This window comes from Puntigrus tetrazona, chromosome 8, assembly GCF_018831695.1.
Source record: "Puntigrus tetrazona isolate hp1 chromosome 8, ASM1883169v1, whole genome shotgun sequence".
NCBI classification, from domain to species: domain Eukaryota; kingdom Metazoa; phylum Chordata; class Actinopteri; order Cypriniformes; family Cyprinidae; genus Puntigrus; species Puntigrus tetrazona.
In genome coordinates, this window is record NC_056706.1 from 5,447,769 (window position 1) to 5,465,466 (window position 17,698).

The window sequence follows — 17,698 nt, forward strand, 5'->3', positions numbered from 1 at the left end:
AATTAAAAACTAATTTAAACACCTGAATTAAACAGGAAACCAGTAAAATAAAAATATTTTATATAAATAACTTATATTAATATATTTCATTTAAATAACTATTTTTAATAATGTGAAGTATTAAGTTAAATGCCATTCATAAATGTTCATAGTACTTAAACTGAAAAAAAAAAAAATCTAAACTCTTACCTGTAATAAACACAGGATACCGAACAGAGGCGTTTTGGATCTGAAGTCGAGTCAAACAGAAGAGATAGTCCGGTTGGTCCCGTGACATGACATCACAATCGTGATAGGGCAAGACCTCGACTATGCCAGCTTTCTGACAGCAATCCATAAACTGCTGTTTCTTACTTGCTTCAGGACTGGACCTGTCGAGGATATCAGAGGAGAGTGATAACAACCGAGTAAGCCAATAAGAACTAATCGTTGCTTTTGTATAAACATCAGTCTTTGAAGGCCCACACCTTCAGCGGTGGGATTTTTGATACCTTGCGTTTTCCCGAAGTCTGCGACTGTCTCTGTAGTGCAGAAACCATTTCCATTTGCCCTGTTTGTCTAACTCCTCAAGGATCCCAACAACTTTCTTCAAGTCGTCTTTGTGTAAATTTGACAGAATAAATTCAATGAAAATGTCATAATGTATCAGTCCATCTCCAGTAAAACAACATGCATAATTAGTGTAGCAACTTGATCAGTACCTAGAGTAAGTGTGTTGAGAGCCATGTCATCACATACTATAAAGCCTCCTTTAGCAAAAAGCTCTTGGTGAGTGAAGTTCACTACATCATCGGGTCGGTCGATGCCAGCAAACAGGACGCTGGGTGACTTCTTTAATTCCAGCAAATAAGGCACCTGGTTAAACAGAAACATACATTCAGAAGTCAACTTCAATTGAACAGGAAGTTCACAAAGAAGCTTTTTTTGGATCAAAAAAACCTCTTTTTCTCCCCTCTTGTTACTTACTTCAGTTTGCGAATTACAAAGAGAATTACGTTCATGCTAATTCAAACCAAAAAAGATAAAAATGCTCAACAGATCTAAAACTCTATTTAGAAACAGGCTTCAATTTTACTGCAGAATGGCTTTTCTGCTCTTCTTCTAGGAATGCACTGATGTTTAAATTATAAAGTATAATGATAAGCCAAGAGTTATTTTCATTTTATGACTGATAATAATTTTTAATTAAAGGCATCTGAACATAACGTACAGTATGAAAAACTACATTTTACTTGAAGTTTGCTAAAGATTTCATTTAGTAGGGTTCAGTAAATACAGGGCTTAGCCTAAGAAAGGATTAGGCCATAGTTAAGTAAGTTAAGCAAGTGCATCTTAAAACGAAACAAAGGCATTGACATGTTTTAAGAGCAGTCAGTGCAAGTTTCTTTCACGTTTCTTTCAGACGTACATTTAATTCTAATACTAGGTTTGAGGCTTGTCTGTGCTAATGGGGATTAGTGTTTTTAAAGATTAACTTTACCTCATTTTTTAATTTAGATTATCGCTTACTGTTTGATAAGGCATTTAAATGTACAAATAGTGTAAATGAGTATGCAAAAATTAAATCAAACATATGCAAAAATTTAACAGTATACAGATACATTACTAATATGGCAACTTTACGGTGCATACCTAGCATTTGTCTATTTTTAAAGTTACCATTTTGTCACAGCATTTGATCATGTCTCCTTTACTAAATGAGCCAATAAAATAATTAAAACTGCTATTAGGCATCTGGGTCAAATTTAAAAGATCATTTACACCTTTTCATCTTAACACAGTTGTTACTCAGGCTAGTGCTTTGTTCATTTTTGCCGATATCCAATATGCAATTTTTTTAAAATCATTGTGACCGATATCGATGCCAAAAACGCCCCTTACGGTGTTAGAACTCCTTACAGAACAGGATTACAGAATCATTAGTCCTAATGCTAGTTAATCTAATCATTAAACAGACAAAACTTTGCTTCAAGAATGAGCCACACGGCTGACGCAATCTAATCAGTATCACCCTGAGCAGTCCTCTTATCTGCGAGATATTTCGGCATACTTTATCCAAAACCGATATCTAATAATATTGCATCCTTAAAATTTTGTGCTGCACTCATTCACTTACCTCACATATGTGCTCTGCAATGTCCTCATTTCTCAGTATAATGAGCAAAGGGGACTGATTGTCACCATTGAGGTCAAAGTCATCTGGCTTCACCGGTCTGTGGCCTTCAACCTCCAAAAGGTTCTTTAAATAATAGAAATTCACATGAAAATCTTTCTTCACTGTTTTGGACCACTTTATAAGATTCATTTTTTAAATGCATTAACTTTCTTACCTTGGTTTCTTCAAAGAAGGTATCTGTTGATGTGACAAGAATATAAAACCTGTATTTAATCTTAGCTTGACTCGCAAGAGACTTCGGACTTTCAAAGACGTCTTTCTTAACGCGCCTATAAAATCCAGAATAAGGGCCAACCCTCTCTCGATCAATCTTCCTCTTTTTTTCCTCCGTTGGACAAGGCAGAGACTTCCCGCTGCAGACATCGTTCATCATGGACTTGTATGCCACAGCGCACTGTTCTGTTATTTCTGATATCCCAGAGAACTCCACATCACTGCCTTTTTCACAGAAAAGTCTTTGGAGATGCAGTTTATGGTTTCTCACCGTTTCCCTGATCTCTTTCCTGTCGGACATGTCCACTTTAATCTTAAAGTCAGTAAGTGATGGTTGTGCTTTACTAAATTCAGCAGAACTCTCTATTTCACTGAGATTTGAAAATCGAACAGTCATAGGACATGGGTCTGGATTTGACCTACAGTGTGATGTGGTAGAGCTCTTTGTTTCTTTGAGAACACGATTAATTTTTTGAGAGAAGATGAGGTACTCGCAATCAAGTGCAGAACGAGTCACATCAGCCTTACTTTGTTGTTCCTGCCATTCATTAAAAGACTCTTCAAGTCCTTTAGTCAAATTACTTCCATCGAAAAATGGCTTCATGGTGGGAGAGTTGTTAAATATAACACGGTTTCCTTTCTTGTCCAAAACGGTAACAATGGATGAGGGTGGAATGTCAAATTTGTTATCCCTCTCACTTGCATCTAATTGTTGACTGCAAGTCACCTCCCTTCTGAAATATCTGCGCCAGTCAAATTTTTGTGTGTTTGGTTTAACATGTGAAGTGGAACTAACTGTGAAAGACCTAGTTGGCTTTGTTTGATAAGTTTCAATGTATGATGTTTTTTGATTGCTGTCAGAAGATTCATCATCCCACTCAGCATTTTGACAGAAGGCACCTAGGAATTTGCTTTTTCGAGACTTCTTTTTTGGATTTCGGGCTACTTCTGTTTCATAGTCTGCATTAAAAGTAACCTTTATTGGGTATTTGGAAGACAGAGTGTCTGATTTATAATTCTTTTCTGCCCAACAGTACTCATCCTTTTCTTTCTTGGCATGCTTTTTGTGCTTGTAGGAATAGTCACGTTCAGAAGTAATGTACTTGGAACAAATGGGTAAATCATTGTCACCACCAGATTCATTTCCACATGAATAAAATTGGTGATTAACGGATTCCCCTGTTTGGTAATCATGCCATGGCATGCCTTCATCACATATGTCGTAATATCCATGTAAATCGTCTCTGTAATAGAGAGCAGAATCTTTCTCAGATGCACCCTCTATGATGTCTGCTTTTTTTAGGTAGGTGGGATAGAGTTTGTGCTTTAACGGAAAAGATTCCTCATTGGGTGAATGCTCAGTAGTTATTGAAAATTTATCTTTAAAATCCATCACGCCAGTATATTTTTTCTTACTCCTCCTTACGTCGTCACTGTGGATTTCTTTATAATATCCTGTAAAGTCAGATAAGGGCTTTGAGGTAGAAACATGAGGTTGAGGGCTTGCTGGACTTTTAGGTGGCATCATGTCAGCATGATCAGTGTCATCTGGGTAGTACAAGTCCCTATTCAAAGCCTCTTTCCTGAATCTTTTGTTCACCTTTGGATAACATGGAATTTCATCTTGAGTGGGAGTTGAGCACATGCTGTTTACCTCCATCTCTGTGGGTTGGTCAATTAGAGCATTTGAGGGTGATGCAAACATTTTTAAAGACAGACATTCTTGGTTTGATTCGATCATTTGATCTTCACAAGAACACTGATTTTGTGCTTCATTCTCTTCAAAATATATAACATCTTTACCAGAGACTTTAAATGGAACTTGCTGGCTGAAATTTATTTTGTCATATTTTTCTAAATGACAAATATTTATTTTTGTGAGTTCTACAGTACTTGTTGGTTTTGACTCATTCTGGCAAAGATCAAAAGCCTCTTGTTGTACCACTATACTCTGCTCAGTAGTCTTGGTTTCACCCTCAGCATGCAATAAATCAGCGCTATCATTATCAGCAGCTAGAGTGTTTTTCTCTTGAATAGTCATGAGCTGGTCATCACCTGGACATGAATCTTTTCTAAATTGTCCAAGGGCACTGTCTGCAAGGTTTGCCTCCTCTGGTGTCCGAGGTTGTTTTTCACTATTCTGCATCTTCATGTCATGGTCATCATCGGTGAAGGCAGGTTTATCAGTGGAGCTGGTTTGTTCATAAATTTCCTTCTGTACCTTGGTTTCAGAATCCTCGTCACTGAATTCCATATCAACACTGTTTATGTCATCCTCCAAAACCAAAGTAAAGTCATCTAGATATTCCTCCATTGCTGTGGATGTCTCATGTTCATTATCACTGCCAACCAGCTCTGCCTCTTCCTTTGACATGATCTCACTTTCTTGCATTATTTCCTCACCTGTATAATCTTCATTTACTTTCACAGGCTCTTTAGTGTCGTTACCTTCAGTTCCATGGGATGATGCATCAACCACATTTGATTTATCTTTCAGATCACGCTCTTCTTTTGCATTTTTTGGCAACTCATTACACTCCTCAATATTAGTCTTTTCTGATAAAGCATATTTCAGATCATCATCCACATTTGTGTGATCTTTCAAATCATGCACAGGGTTAAGTTCTTCATTTGCATTAGAAGTCTCATTAAGCTCTTCAGCTCTCGTCTCATCTGATGAAATATCACTTAGCTCATCAACATGGTCAACTAGAATTGTGTCATCTAGTACGTGTTTAGGTTCTTCCGTTGCATGAGAAGTCTCATTATGCTCTTTAACATTGGTTTTAAGATCTTCCTTTACATGAACAGTATCTTTATGCTCGAAAGTCATGTTTTCACTTTCTTCTTCCATCATCATCAGACATCTGTCTTCATCCGATACAATTTTACTCTCCACAGCTACAGATACACTCTCTTCTTCCACCAAAACAGATGCTTGAGTTTTAAGTTCAACAGTCTTGTCAATATTTTCATTAACCAGAGCTTCTGGGCACCCATCTTTGTTTGTTTCTTTCTTTGATTCAAAAATCTTTTGACTCTCTGCACTGTCAGACACGTTCTCCTTTTGGATTATTACATGTGGTACATTTCCAGTTTCATTCTTTAAACCAAGATCAAAACTTTTCCTACCCAAAATCAGACGCTGTTTTTTTGAGAATGCTGATGGTTTTATGGGGCCAAGTATTTGATGGAAAACACCTATTTTTTGCGGACCAGAAGTGGCTATGCTGGTGGATGCTTTATTATAAGTAGGATTTCTGACCTTTGGTTGAAGCATCCGAACACCTATTCTCATATTTAATGCTTTTTCACACAACTGGTTGTATGCACTGTTTTTTTCCAAGTGCTGTGAATATGAGCACTCAGTGGTGACATCATTTTCATCACCATTGTCATCACTGTCAGGCACTGAAATATCTTCTGGTACATCTAGAGCAGTTCTATAATTCTGTAACAGAGAAATGAAAACGCAACAACAACAAAAAAATCAGTATTTAAAAATCACACACACTGTGTATGAAGCAAATATATAACTAATTTATGTATACACTATATTGGCAAAAGTATTGTGCCACCCTCTTCTAATTAACAGGTTTGACTACTTTAAGATTTGTACTCATGGATATTACTAATGTTAAAGCATTTAATAATAATAATAATAATAATAATAATCTAGGTGCTTTGTGTGCTTCTAATGTTATAGCAACAGATGGACAGGAGACTTTTCTATTCTTGACAACGCCTCTGTGTACAGGGTTAAAAAAACGAAATGACTGATTGAGTCAGTGTGGAAGAACTTGACTGGTCTGCATAAAGCCAGGCCAATAACTCGCCAAAATTAAAAAATTAAACGCCAATGATTTGTACATATGGGTGCAGTCATTTTTGACACTTACAACTGTTGCAACATAACTTAGAAATCAATTTTTAAATACATGAATTATGCCACAGTTTTGAAAGTGCCATTTTCTGTTCTACAGAAGAGATGTCCCAATACTTTTGTCCATATAGTGAATGTACAAGTCTCTGGTGCTTGGTGATGAATTTTTGGCTCAAGGACTGCATTTAAAGTCACACCAGAGGTGTTCTGCTGAGATTAAGTGGCTTTATGCAGACCAGTCAAGTTCTTCCACATTCATTCAATCAATTATTTCGTTTTTTAACCTTGCCTTATACATAGAAAAGGGTCCTGTCCAAACTATTGCTATAAATTGCTATAATCAATTCCATAAAATAACATTGCTTTATCATAAAAATAGCTAAAAATAATGGTACTATTATATAAAGTATAAAGTACTATTTTAAAGGTGTAAGATATAATACATTACCATAAATGCAGTAACTTTCGGACTGGAGGAGATACTTTTCCCAGAAGGTGAATGTCTTGGTGTCATTTCATGCTCATGAGATGACAGATCACCAGGTTCTGATGCAGTGTCTTTTCTTTTGCTCTGATTTGAGAGCAAATCAGAATGAAGATTTACAGGCTCATCATTTTTTACAGAGAGATCCAAAACATCTGATGAAACATGTACAGGTTTGGCCGAGTCTGCTTTCTTGCTCAAATCAACATTGAGCAATGAAACAGCATTCTGAATAGCATTTATGTCCAAATGAACCATTTCAACATTCTTCTCCTTTGCAAATGCAGTACAGTTTTCGAGGTGAAATAACCTGGACGTTGGATTACTATAAAAAAGACCAATCCACATGTGAAAAATAAGATGGACATCCTCATACGTATCTTCAATGTTGAAGCTCCATTTCCTGTCAATATTAGAAAAGAAAAAAAGAAATTCAGAGCCTTGCTGGAAAGTCTATTTATAGCTTATGATGACACAAAGGATTACCACAAAAACTGTTAAATGGTTCTAAACTCACATACTCTCCACAAAAACTGTTACAGAGTGTGCAAACCCCATCTTTGGCATATTTTAAGCATGTGATATTTTTGTATCTTGCAAACTAAAGACATTTGGTGTTCTGTAAAATTCTACATTTGCAAATTCCACTGATTCCACTGAAATTTTTTAATTGTAAAAAATTGTGATGGTCTTGAGGAATCAGAATAGTATAGTATCATGTTTGCATCATGTAACATTTAATTAAAAATGTATATAATTTATTTATAGAAAATAAAACAATGGTCAAAAAATATTCTTTGTCAGATGGATGAAAATATTTTAAAGGCAAGGACATAAAAAAGATATACATATGCCATGACTGAACCAGCTGATAAAAAACAATTTATTTTTGAGTTTAGAATTTTTATTTTGGTTGAATTATTCGTTTTGTCACTATACTGCCACTAGTCAGAAAAATGACATGTGTCTTGTGCAAACACAAATTAACATACGAACAATATTACATATTCACTTCAATAAACAAATTAAACCCTTAACCAAAATTTGGGGGCAACAAGCAGTACTTACCCATGAAGCGCTCGTGTTACAGTTTTGTCTTTACTGTCATTCGTAAACTTGCTGTCAAATTTAAAATCATATGGTTCTTTCCAAATCCTTGTCACCTGAATCATTCCCTCCTTTTCAATTATGCTTCTGTTGCGTAGAATTCTTGATTTACGTGGTTTTGTCTTGGGGATCCGTGACAATTGCTTACATGGAGAAATCAAATGCTTCCATTCTGCTTTACCCCCTTCCTCTTGATGACATGAGACCACAGCATCTTTGGGTAGGTTCAGATGAAGTCCAGTTTTCAAGAACAGAGGCGATTCTACACTTCCAGATGGAGAAGAAACCTTGGGAGATGGACCTGACAAACCTGACAGCGGAGAGGTGGGCTGTGAGTAAGAATGTTCTTTTGATATTTCCAAAATCAGTTCCCCAGTCACTAAAAGACCTTCTGGGAAAGGAGACCTGGGGGGTAATTTAAATCTGGTGGATGGATAACGAAGAAGTGCATGAAGGACTGACTCTGTGGAGCCACTAGCCCTCACTCCATCAAGGGTCTCCTGGTCAGCTTTGGCTTCTAAGCTTGTTAACATTTTATCGTTACTTGCGCCAAGGGCCAAGTCAGCCAGTAAACTCAAAGCATCTGAGGGCTGAGATGCACCCATGCTCAGTCTCTCTGCACTGGCTTTGCCATCAGTGCTAATTCTTCTCTTTCCCACCCTATCCCCAATAAGCGAAGGTATGTCAGCGTGTTTAGCTATTTCAAAAGGTGCTGATGTGTCAAAATTGAGGGACCCTGTAAGAAATAGACAAAAACAAAGACAAAGCATAAAATAGCAGTAGAAGCAGTGCATAATCATGCAGACATGTAAAAGAATAAGAGGTTGCAGAGTACGACAGTGGCCTTAAGAAGCAGAAGAACGCACACACGGAAGACATAGAGATGGAGAGGAAAAACGTGGGGCCAATTTTAATACACCAGCAAAATCATGCCTCAATATAAAGCCAGTCTAATTTACTATAGAGAAAGAAACAGAATCACAAAGGAGGTTTGAGGGTTGAAATATACATATAACACTTTCAGGACACTTTCCCGCTCTCGGTATGTGACATTTGTTAAGGTGTAAACTAATAATTTTCTTACCATTTTCTTTTGATGCATTGTGAATAAGACCTCTCCAAGATACAGGTTGTTTTGTCAGCTCTGCACCTTTCACTGACGTGTGCTGTGCCTCATCATTTATGGGTTGCGATTCTGTGTCTGTCAGCTCATTTTGGGCTGTATCACACTTGAGATCCACAATGGTGCCCAGTTTTCCTTTCTTTGACTCTGGCTCTGGATTATTTGGCTCAGATTTTGAAATGTCACCAGTGGAAGGAGATTTCGCCCTCTTTCCCCTTCTGAGAACAGTCTTCAATTTGCTTATAGATATTGCACTGTACACATCATGTTTTTTCTTTTTGATTTTGTCAGGAGAGGACACTTTTGGGTCTGGGGGCGTGGAATGGTCGGAAACTCCGGAAACACTGGAAGTTGCATCTGCTTGAACAGCAACAGGATGTTCTTTGTTAATCTGTTGGACACATACAGCCTTGTCTGATGCAGCATTCATGGACTTTTCTGGACATGCATCCTGAATTTTGTCAATTTCTGATGGATGGGTTTTGTGAAGTTTCCTCAATATCCTTAATGCTGACAAGAGAGCACTTGGCATGTCGTTAGAAGTGCTGTCTGAGTCTTCGTCGTGATTGGCCAGTGGATTTTTAAAGGGCAATTCTTCCTTACCCTTCAAGGGAGACTCTCCCTTAATTTCCACTGATTCTTTGTTTTTATTTTGCTTTGAATTGTTCTCCACAGGAGAAATAGTTTCTGCATTTGTGTCAATGCTCATCTCAACATTATTTTTCTCCTTTTTTCTAGATTCCATATCAACATCTGAACCATGTGGGACAAAGACTCTGCCACAGTTTGTGATTATAGTCTTTAGACCATATCGTTCCTTCAAGTTAATTCCCTCCATCTTCCTCTTGGGTGTGTTTTGTTTTGTTTCATTGTGCTGTATATTCAATATAGTCTCCTCATCATTCTTTACAGCATCTGATCTCAAAGACCGTTTTAGATTGGCATCCGTATTCCACAATCTTTTGCGCCTTGGAAGTGACCGCCAATCTCTTTTTGAGGAACTTTGATCTTCTATAGTTTCCGTTGTCAAACTTAAAGGGTCTTGTGCTTGACTGGCTTTACTCAAATTTGCATTCACAACCCTTTGCCTGCGCCCCTTGCCCCTACGAGTTGAATAGAGTTTTTGACTATCGTCATCAGCATGTACGGTTTCAGTCTTAATCTGGTCTTTCGTAGAGTCTTCGGGAGAATTCACTGGCAAAATGACAGGCAAACTTGAAGCTGGTAAAGCAATGTTTTTTTTAACTTCTTTTTTATTCTGCATGGTTTTCCAATGAGTTCTACGCTTCCTACCTCTGTACCTTGAAATGGATCTTCGATTAACTTTCTTATCAGGATCAGGTTTTGCTTTCTCAGGATGTGTATTATCCATGCCCCCAGCAGCACCTTCTTCTGTTGATTTAATTAACGATGTACTGCTACTTTGGATGGGAGTCTCTTTTTTAGATACACCAACTCCAACATCTCCTTTATTATTATCATCTTGAGATGATTTCTCAACATCATTCTTAATACTTACACAATTCTCTGTAGGAACATCACCCAATTTGGGTGAAACTGTGGAAGTTGGATATTCCAACACACCGCCAGCTACTGTAACTACAGCTGTTCCCAGTTTTCCAAGCTCCTCTGGCAAAGCAGGTTGAGACTGCTCTGCAAATACTTTTGCTCATCTTTTTGTTTCTTAACGATTTCATCTACTTTTTCAGAGGCATCACTGATGGCCTCCGATTGCTTTGTCACCTCCATTTCAATATGGCCATCAGTCTGCGGTACATCTTCAGGTGATGATATACAGTAATAGACATCATCGTCGTGATCATCACCACGCTGTTGTCGACCAACAGTGAGTAACTCCAATGCCCTTCCTACTGGAATAGTAAAGCCACATGGCTCATCAAAATAGGATTTTAATCTAGTGCCAGTCTCCTGTGACCATTTAGGCGATATTAGGGTAAAACCACCAGGCACATCATATTGATCTGGAAACATACTAGCTTCCCTGGTGGGAACATCCAATAGTCCTGGGTTAAAAAGTGTGCCATAGTCTTGCAAATGCTTCTCTAAAGACATTTGAGAGCACCCCAGCTGGTTTGGAGGACATTTTTCCATCTCTGTTTCTGCATAGTTGAGCGCTGGGATTACTTGCATTATTTCTGTTGACACCTTACAATTTTGCAGGTCAGACTTGGCATCTAAACATAAAAATCACACAAAAAATGTGTGTACAAGATGTAAAAAGGATTGCAAAAAACTGCATAAGGTACACAGATGTAAAAATCATATAAATCAAATTATTCTCCTTGTTACCTCTTGGCACAGTTCTTGAGTCTGGGAAAATAAACATGCCTTGGAGTGCTGCTGCCTTACCCAACTTTGCATCTAAAAATAAAGGAAATTCAAAGGAAATTGTAAACTGCTACAAAATTATATGTTTACAAAATGTCTATCGATCTATCTTAAAGGTTTATATATTGGTTTTAAAAATCAATTACTCTAAGAAAATTAGTGGGATTGGAGACTTTTAGGCAACATCTTACCTTCATAAGAAAAGAGGTGTGAAGAGTGTAACAGTATAAGAAACCCAGAATCTTCCAGAGGGATAACAAGAGCCTTTTGAATAGAAAAAAATTAATAAGACAATATTTGTTCAGAGATTTGTCCACTTAAAAATCTTTCCCTCTTCTCCATATTTACCATGTCTTTTTCTTTCAGCTCATGGGCTATCTGAGCCAGGTCATTTTTTGCCTTAGAGGAGACAACGTCATACAAGTTGAAACATCTGCCATCTATGCAAACTGTGTGGAGATGGAGGGGAAACAAATTATAAGACATTGATCAAGCAATCCTTTACAGTTTTAACTCCAATATGAGCACTACTGTCAATTGAAATAAAAAATTAAATGTTAAACACACCTTCACCCACAATGCAAGTTTCAAAGATTTCGCGTGGCAAGGTTCTCTTCAGTTCAGAAACACAAATTGCATGGTCAATTTGAACTGTCTTTGGCCTGAAAATACAGTTTGCATTTCAGTGCTATAGCATTTAAGTACATAGTACCCTTAATTGTTGAGCAGCTTTTTGGTGCATTACCAAATATGGTTTATACATGTAATAAAAGAAAACATACAGTTTGGCTGGGAACCACGCTCCGCTTGAAGACTGAAGACCAACATCATAGACAGTAGATTCAATCTTGAACTGCCCAATCCACGGTTGGTAATGAAACACTACAATACAAGACAATAAATGAAAGAAAGACAATGGATAGGATAGTGAATGAAACAATCTTTGATAATTGCCCTATTTGCAATTTCACCAAAAAAGCAAAACAAAATAAAAAAACTATGAAAATTCTTACCTGTTTTGTCTTGGCTTTAAAAGAAAGAGTGAAAGAAAAGTTGTCAACATCACAATTGTAAAATGTGAAGTTTCTCTTAATAAGATAGAAAGAGTATTAAAACTGCTAAACCTTTTTTGCTCCAACTCTGTCGTGGTGCTCATCTTCCCATATGAAAATGCCACAATGGCAAACGGACAAGCATGTCTTGGGCATGTTTCTATTTCATTGCTTCCATCACAGAGTTCGTACATATAGTACTGCAAGACAAACCGACTTGGTTAGATTTACAGTTTGAAACTAAGGAAGGAAATCGTTTAGAGATCATCATCACCTGTGTTCGCTCATAGGCCAAGAAAGAACTAGTAGTTGAAGACACAGCACCAAGTTGATCTGATATGTGGCAGTCGTAGCCAGCTGTCGGAGGAGTGAAATTCTGGGTGTAGTTGTCTGTAACCTCTTTCACTCTTCCCTGATTTAAATATATAAGAAAACATGTTTGCATGTGAAGCATTAAGAAAAACAGCACAAAGTAACAGAATGTGGGTGAAACATTTACAATTTTCAGCAAACTTGCATACCTTGGTTAGCTTCAAAAGGACTATGTAGCCTGTCTTGCCATCATACCAGCGCTTCAGGTCAAGGCAGTCAGAGTATTTTGAGATATAGACACCTAATTTTTACCAGAAATATAATGAAATAATAATCAACTCAACTATACTAGAAACAACTACACATCAGTGCAACAGAACCCTGTGCAATTTTACACAATAATTCTGTGTTTAAATTGAAAAATAGATAAAGTTGTAAGTTGTATTTAATCCACATTTCAGATTTTCACAAAACAGATGAGGTCCAGAGAGTTTTGATGGTGTTCATACACCACAAGATCACAACTGTGAAAAATGAGCCCTCAAAGAAGTCTGAACATGTGTAATGTCTGAACATAAAAGCAAACAACACGTGGTTCAGTGGAAGGCGTAACTTCAAAATTCAGAGAAATGTTTTTCATACCCAATACAAGCAAGTAACGAATCGTCACAAAACTGAAAAACTAGTTCTTCAGCATTTTTGTGAATGAGAAAAAAGTTGCACGAGGAGTTCTCAGGAAGCTCTGCTTGCCTTGACATGTCAAAATGCAGCAAACAAGTTTAATCTTTAGTACTTGTAATTATTAAATCCAGCAAGTCTTGCATAGACAGGCTTTTAATCAAAAAAAACTAAATCTGATCCAGTCAATAATAATTCATATAATATAGTAATTTAAATACAAAGGAGAATATATAAAGTAAATTATACTTTGTTTCATTCATTGTGGGATTAGTAGTAGTAGTTGTTTTGCTGCATGACCCTTATTCACATTTTGTAATCCAACAAACAGCCAGACATTCCTCTTTAATCTACTTGTCTAAAACAAAATGTATTGCAAACCCCTTAATAATTATCTGCTCATCCTCTAGCCATGATATTCCCACCATGTGACTGATGATATGACGAGATGCCTTTGCTTGAAATGGGTCTTATTTCTCCATAATATGATCAAGTCTTCCACCAGTTTATAAGTCTCTAGCAAATGCATAATTTAGACTGCAGTGAATACTTCTGTATCTAGATTATTTGATCTCATCCAGAAGTAAGAAGACCAGTGTAAATGCAAACCTTCACTTTCTCTTTCTATAGATAAACCGTTTCTTACGTCACATACTTTCACTTTTCCTTTTCATATGTAGGAGAACCTGATGAAATATGCAGTTCTACACCATAACGGTTTTATTAAAAGGCAATTATTTTAGTACCATGTTATATAGTATTTTTGTTTGTATATGCTGTCTGAGTTCGAGATTTGAGGCAGTTATTCAGTTGCAATTCACTTACAACACCGCAAACTTGGATTTATCAACAGTTCACTAAATTGTGGCAAAGGAAATCATGCCAGTAATTGTTGCTGACAATAGCACACTCGCATCAAGTCCCATCCTCTTGGATGATCTTGCTGCAGTCACATGTGAAATATTATCTTGCGCATGCAAGTAAACACATCAGGCTCTTGTGCTGGAACACTCACCAAATAATGCAATGGCTAGCTTTCTTTACCTTTTGAGGAGTCTCCAAGAGTGGTGCACTTTGCCTGTCCAACCAACAAGCCTGTTTCGCCAATTTTCCTTGCCTGTGGGAAAACAAATGTTGCAGTAACAGGTTTGAAGTTTCAGAAAGAACAGTTCTGAAATCAGGTTGATTCCATTAATGCTGCATTTCTGTACCTTGTTTGCATCATCAAGCAACAGGAAGCCAAACGACTCTTCAAGTTCCTGTTCGGAATATCCCTTTTCCCGTTTTTCGGAATGAAATGCAGCATACTGTTGGAAGAGACGTACCGTTTATTATAACATGACCCAAATCACTCAAAACTAAATGACACAAATCTCACTAAATCACTCAAAACAAGTGCAGAATGGGGAACATTCAGATACAACTTACCCGCTTTTGTAAAGTGCCATTTTTGATCAACTGGGCAGAGCTGTACGTGAAACATTCTTTTGATTCCTCATACAAATAGTTCTTATGAAGTGGGGCTAAAATACTCTCATTAAAGGTTACTGAGCCTGCATGCACAGGCTCCAGAAGACCTGGAAAACAGGACACAAGTTTGAGTTATAATAACTGCTTCACAAACATTTCCTCCTTGTAATAACAAACAAAATGGACAGTTTTCAAGGTCCCATTCTGTAGCTCTGGAATTGTAACCAGAGAGCATGTTGTCTAAGCCGTCTCAAGGACATTTTGAGATAAATGCTCGGTAAAAGCAGTAAGTCTGGTAGAGACTGAACATCTCGTTATGTAAAAGACCCGACAGTTTCATAAACTGGAAAAACAACTTTAAAACAAACAAAACAGTACTCAGAATTAAAGAACAATTGCGCAATTCTTATGCTGCCCCACGTTGTTCTTCAAGTACAGCACAATTGCGCAAGACTCCTGTTTCCACACTATTTTTCCTAAATGTAGAACAAAACAACTAGAATGTCAAATATTAAATAACTCTGTTTGTTATTAACCAACGAATCAATACAGAAATATGAAATGCAGCACATTCTCTTTAGCACATGGTGGATTTCCAACTTTTCCAGACCAGCTAAAACTGTTACCACATTTATATAATAATAAACTAAACTGATATTGCAATATGTTAACTGTGACCTAAAAACATTTATACCCTAATGGAAATTAATCATGGTTCTATTATACTAAAAGCATACTGATCACTATTTATATAACCGCAATTTTAATACAGACGCCATGGTTAAACTATGGTTAGTATAGCAAACCCACGGTTAAGTTGTGGTTGCCGTGGTTTAACAATAGTTTTGTACAAGTAAAACCATCTTCATGAGGGTATACTTAATATATAACATGGAATGAGGTTCATATAACATAACTGTAAATATATCAACACTACTGATCCTACGAGCCATAATTTACATTTTCATACTATAGATCATGCAGAAAGATATAGACACTAAATGAACCACGTACAGGAAAGGATATTCTACAGCGGTGAACTAAAAAAAAACGAGTTCGTAACCAACCCTTAATCAAATTAATCCAAAACTAGGAGCAAAGGTAAAACTATCACGTGTAGTTGTACCAGGCTCACGCTGACTCAACCGCATAACTGGTTTAGAGTTAAGACCAACCAACCAACCCAACCAGTAAGCTAGTCGGGTTTTCTTTCAACCAAAATAGAATAGTAGTCTAAAATTGTGCGCAGAGCTGCGATGGCGTTCCTGTATTGAAATATCCAAATTATTAACCGGTTTCATTAAAATCGCTATTAGCGCAAACAAAAGTACCACAGAACACAGCGTGGATTGACTATCTGATTACAAAGACGTTAGTGTAAATACAAGCACAGACACTTTAGCACAAAACGGATTATACAATCGCTATTGACGTCTAAACAGAAACTAAACCGTGTTCACGAGGCCACTAAACCCATTCACCTTCTGTTGATCGAGTAGTCTCATTCTCCATGAAGACGAGGCATAGATCCCAGGTTTTCGCTTTGCACTCGCTATATTAGATATTTCTAACCCTCGACGGCTCACGACATTCCACTTTAACGAATAGAAAGATGCCGCCTTTTCCGTAAAACACACATGAAATGTTTATTTAAAGCGGTAAGGACGAATATTACGCTCGACGACCAGTCCCTCGAGCTAAACTGCGTTTTGAAGGACTAGAATTGTACTGTGTGTTGCAACCAGGAAGCGAATGCACAAAAAGACAACGTAGGTTGATTGGGGCTGTGGGAACGAACGGCTGCCAGCGAATCGGTTCGGAGGACTGTTTTTAACGGAATTCGAATTCCGACCGGGATTCGAATTCATTCGACAGCGCGCCCCGCCGTCTGCCCGTGGGACGCCGCGGTATCTGAGAGCAGCTCGCGCGAGCAAAAGCGAAACGAAATAGAAACAGAAAGTCAGAAGTTCGCGTCCATCTTGCGTCCTGCGTGCAGTTGCGTTTGGCGCCGCTAGCGGTCGCAGAGCAGGCGTGCCGAAACGACGCCGTTCGTGTCGAATTATACGATTTTTCTCTGAACGTCGATTCGGTAATTTAAAGGGAAGTTGTATATGTCTTTATACCCATAACGAGTAGACAACAGTAGCATAGTTTTAACAAATAACCGTGGTTGCTTCGAAAATGTCGTATTTACTCTTCCGACCTCTAGGTGGCGCTATTCAATTTTCTGCATTCCTGAACTCTGGTCTCTATGACTAAAAGTACATTCAGTCCTGGACGAAATGTTCACAGAATGAGTTGGAGCAAAACAAGCTTCTTTTTTTTTTTATCCTGCTGACCCTGCCGGTTGTTGGACTAGCAAGCCTAGTTTTAATGAATTGCAGACAATACTGTAAACATCTTACCCGAAAAAGGGGGATGCGATAATAAACTATGCATGTTACAATATACATATTTTAAAATACAAAAATATCAAAATCTTTTGTAATTGTGTGCATATAAATTTCTATAAACATTTTAAATTTAGTGATTTTAGTGTGCTTTGTTTCACCTAGATTAATCGGCTTTAGCCTTAAAAATTGTCACGTGGTGCGACCATGATTTTTCCCCTGATTAATTTCCTTAACATGCTTAAAATTTTCTGATTTTCTCAGTAATTAAAATGTTTAAAAAGTAATTCATATTTCAGCAACAAAAATTAGATATTTTTCATTTAATACCCAGATAGCACACATACGTCTGCAAGATGTCTGTTAAAGATCTCTTGATCTGAAAAGCATCTGCTGTCTACATACGTCTGGCAAGCGTCTCGCGGATGTCAGTTTTACATACATTCTAAATCTAATAGACG

General features: G+C 37.4%; 2 protein-coding genes across 4 annotated transcripts in view; both read right to left on the reverse strand.

Annotated features, from left to right (window-relative positions):
• The window catches only part of tasor2 (transcription activation suppressor family member 2), a 12,113-nt gene extending 1,701 nt beyond the window's left edge, over positions 1-10,412 (reverse strand). The window contains exons 1-9 of one of the 3 annotated variants that reach the window (XM_043247272.1): positions 10,280-10,412; positions 8,948-10,180; positions 7,825-8,599; positions 6,721-7,159; positions 2,331-5,840; positions 2,117-2,239; positions 702-855; positions 492-597; positions 190-371 (exon numbers count right to left, since the gene is read on the reverse strand). In XM_043247272.1, coding sequence (XP_043103207.1) covers positions 190-371; positions 492-597; positions 702-855; positions 2,117-2,239; positions 2,331-5,840; positions 6,721-7,159; positions 7,825-8,599; positions 8,948-10,180; positions 10,280-10,358 — 6,601 coding nt within the window. In that variant the 5' untranslated portion in view covers positions 10,359-10,412. Of the gene's footprint in view, positions 1-189; positions 372-491; positions 598-701; positions 856-2,116; positions 2,240-2,330; positions 5,841-6,720; positions 7,160-7,824; positions 8,600-8,947 lie in introns of all 3 variants that reach the window. The other 2 variants (XM_043247274.1, XM_043247271.1) reach the window with 2 other exon arrangements.
• Positions 10,413-10,585: 173 nt separating this feature from the next.
• Positions 10,586-16,955, reverse strand: LOC122350623 (protein TASOR-like). The gene is made up of 14 exons (XM_043247276.1): positions 16,329-16,955; positions 14,806-14,954; positions 14,589-14,684; positions 14,422-14,494; positions 12,909-13,000; positions 12,662-12,799; positions 12,460-12,587; positions 12,349-12,362; positions 12,118-12,217; positions 11,903-11,997; positions 11,684-11,784; positions 11,527-11,599; positions 11,297-11,368; positions 10,586-11,181 (listed from the first exon to the last, which is right to left on the reverse strand). Exons 1-14 carry the CDS (start codon positions 16,357-16,359, stop codon positions 10,586-10,588), a joined length of 1,758 nt encoding a protein of 585 aa, XP_043103211.1. The 5' UTR covers positions 16,360-16,955.
• Positions 16,956-17,698: the final 743 nt, after the last annotated feature.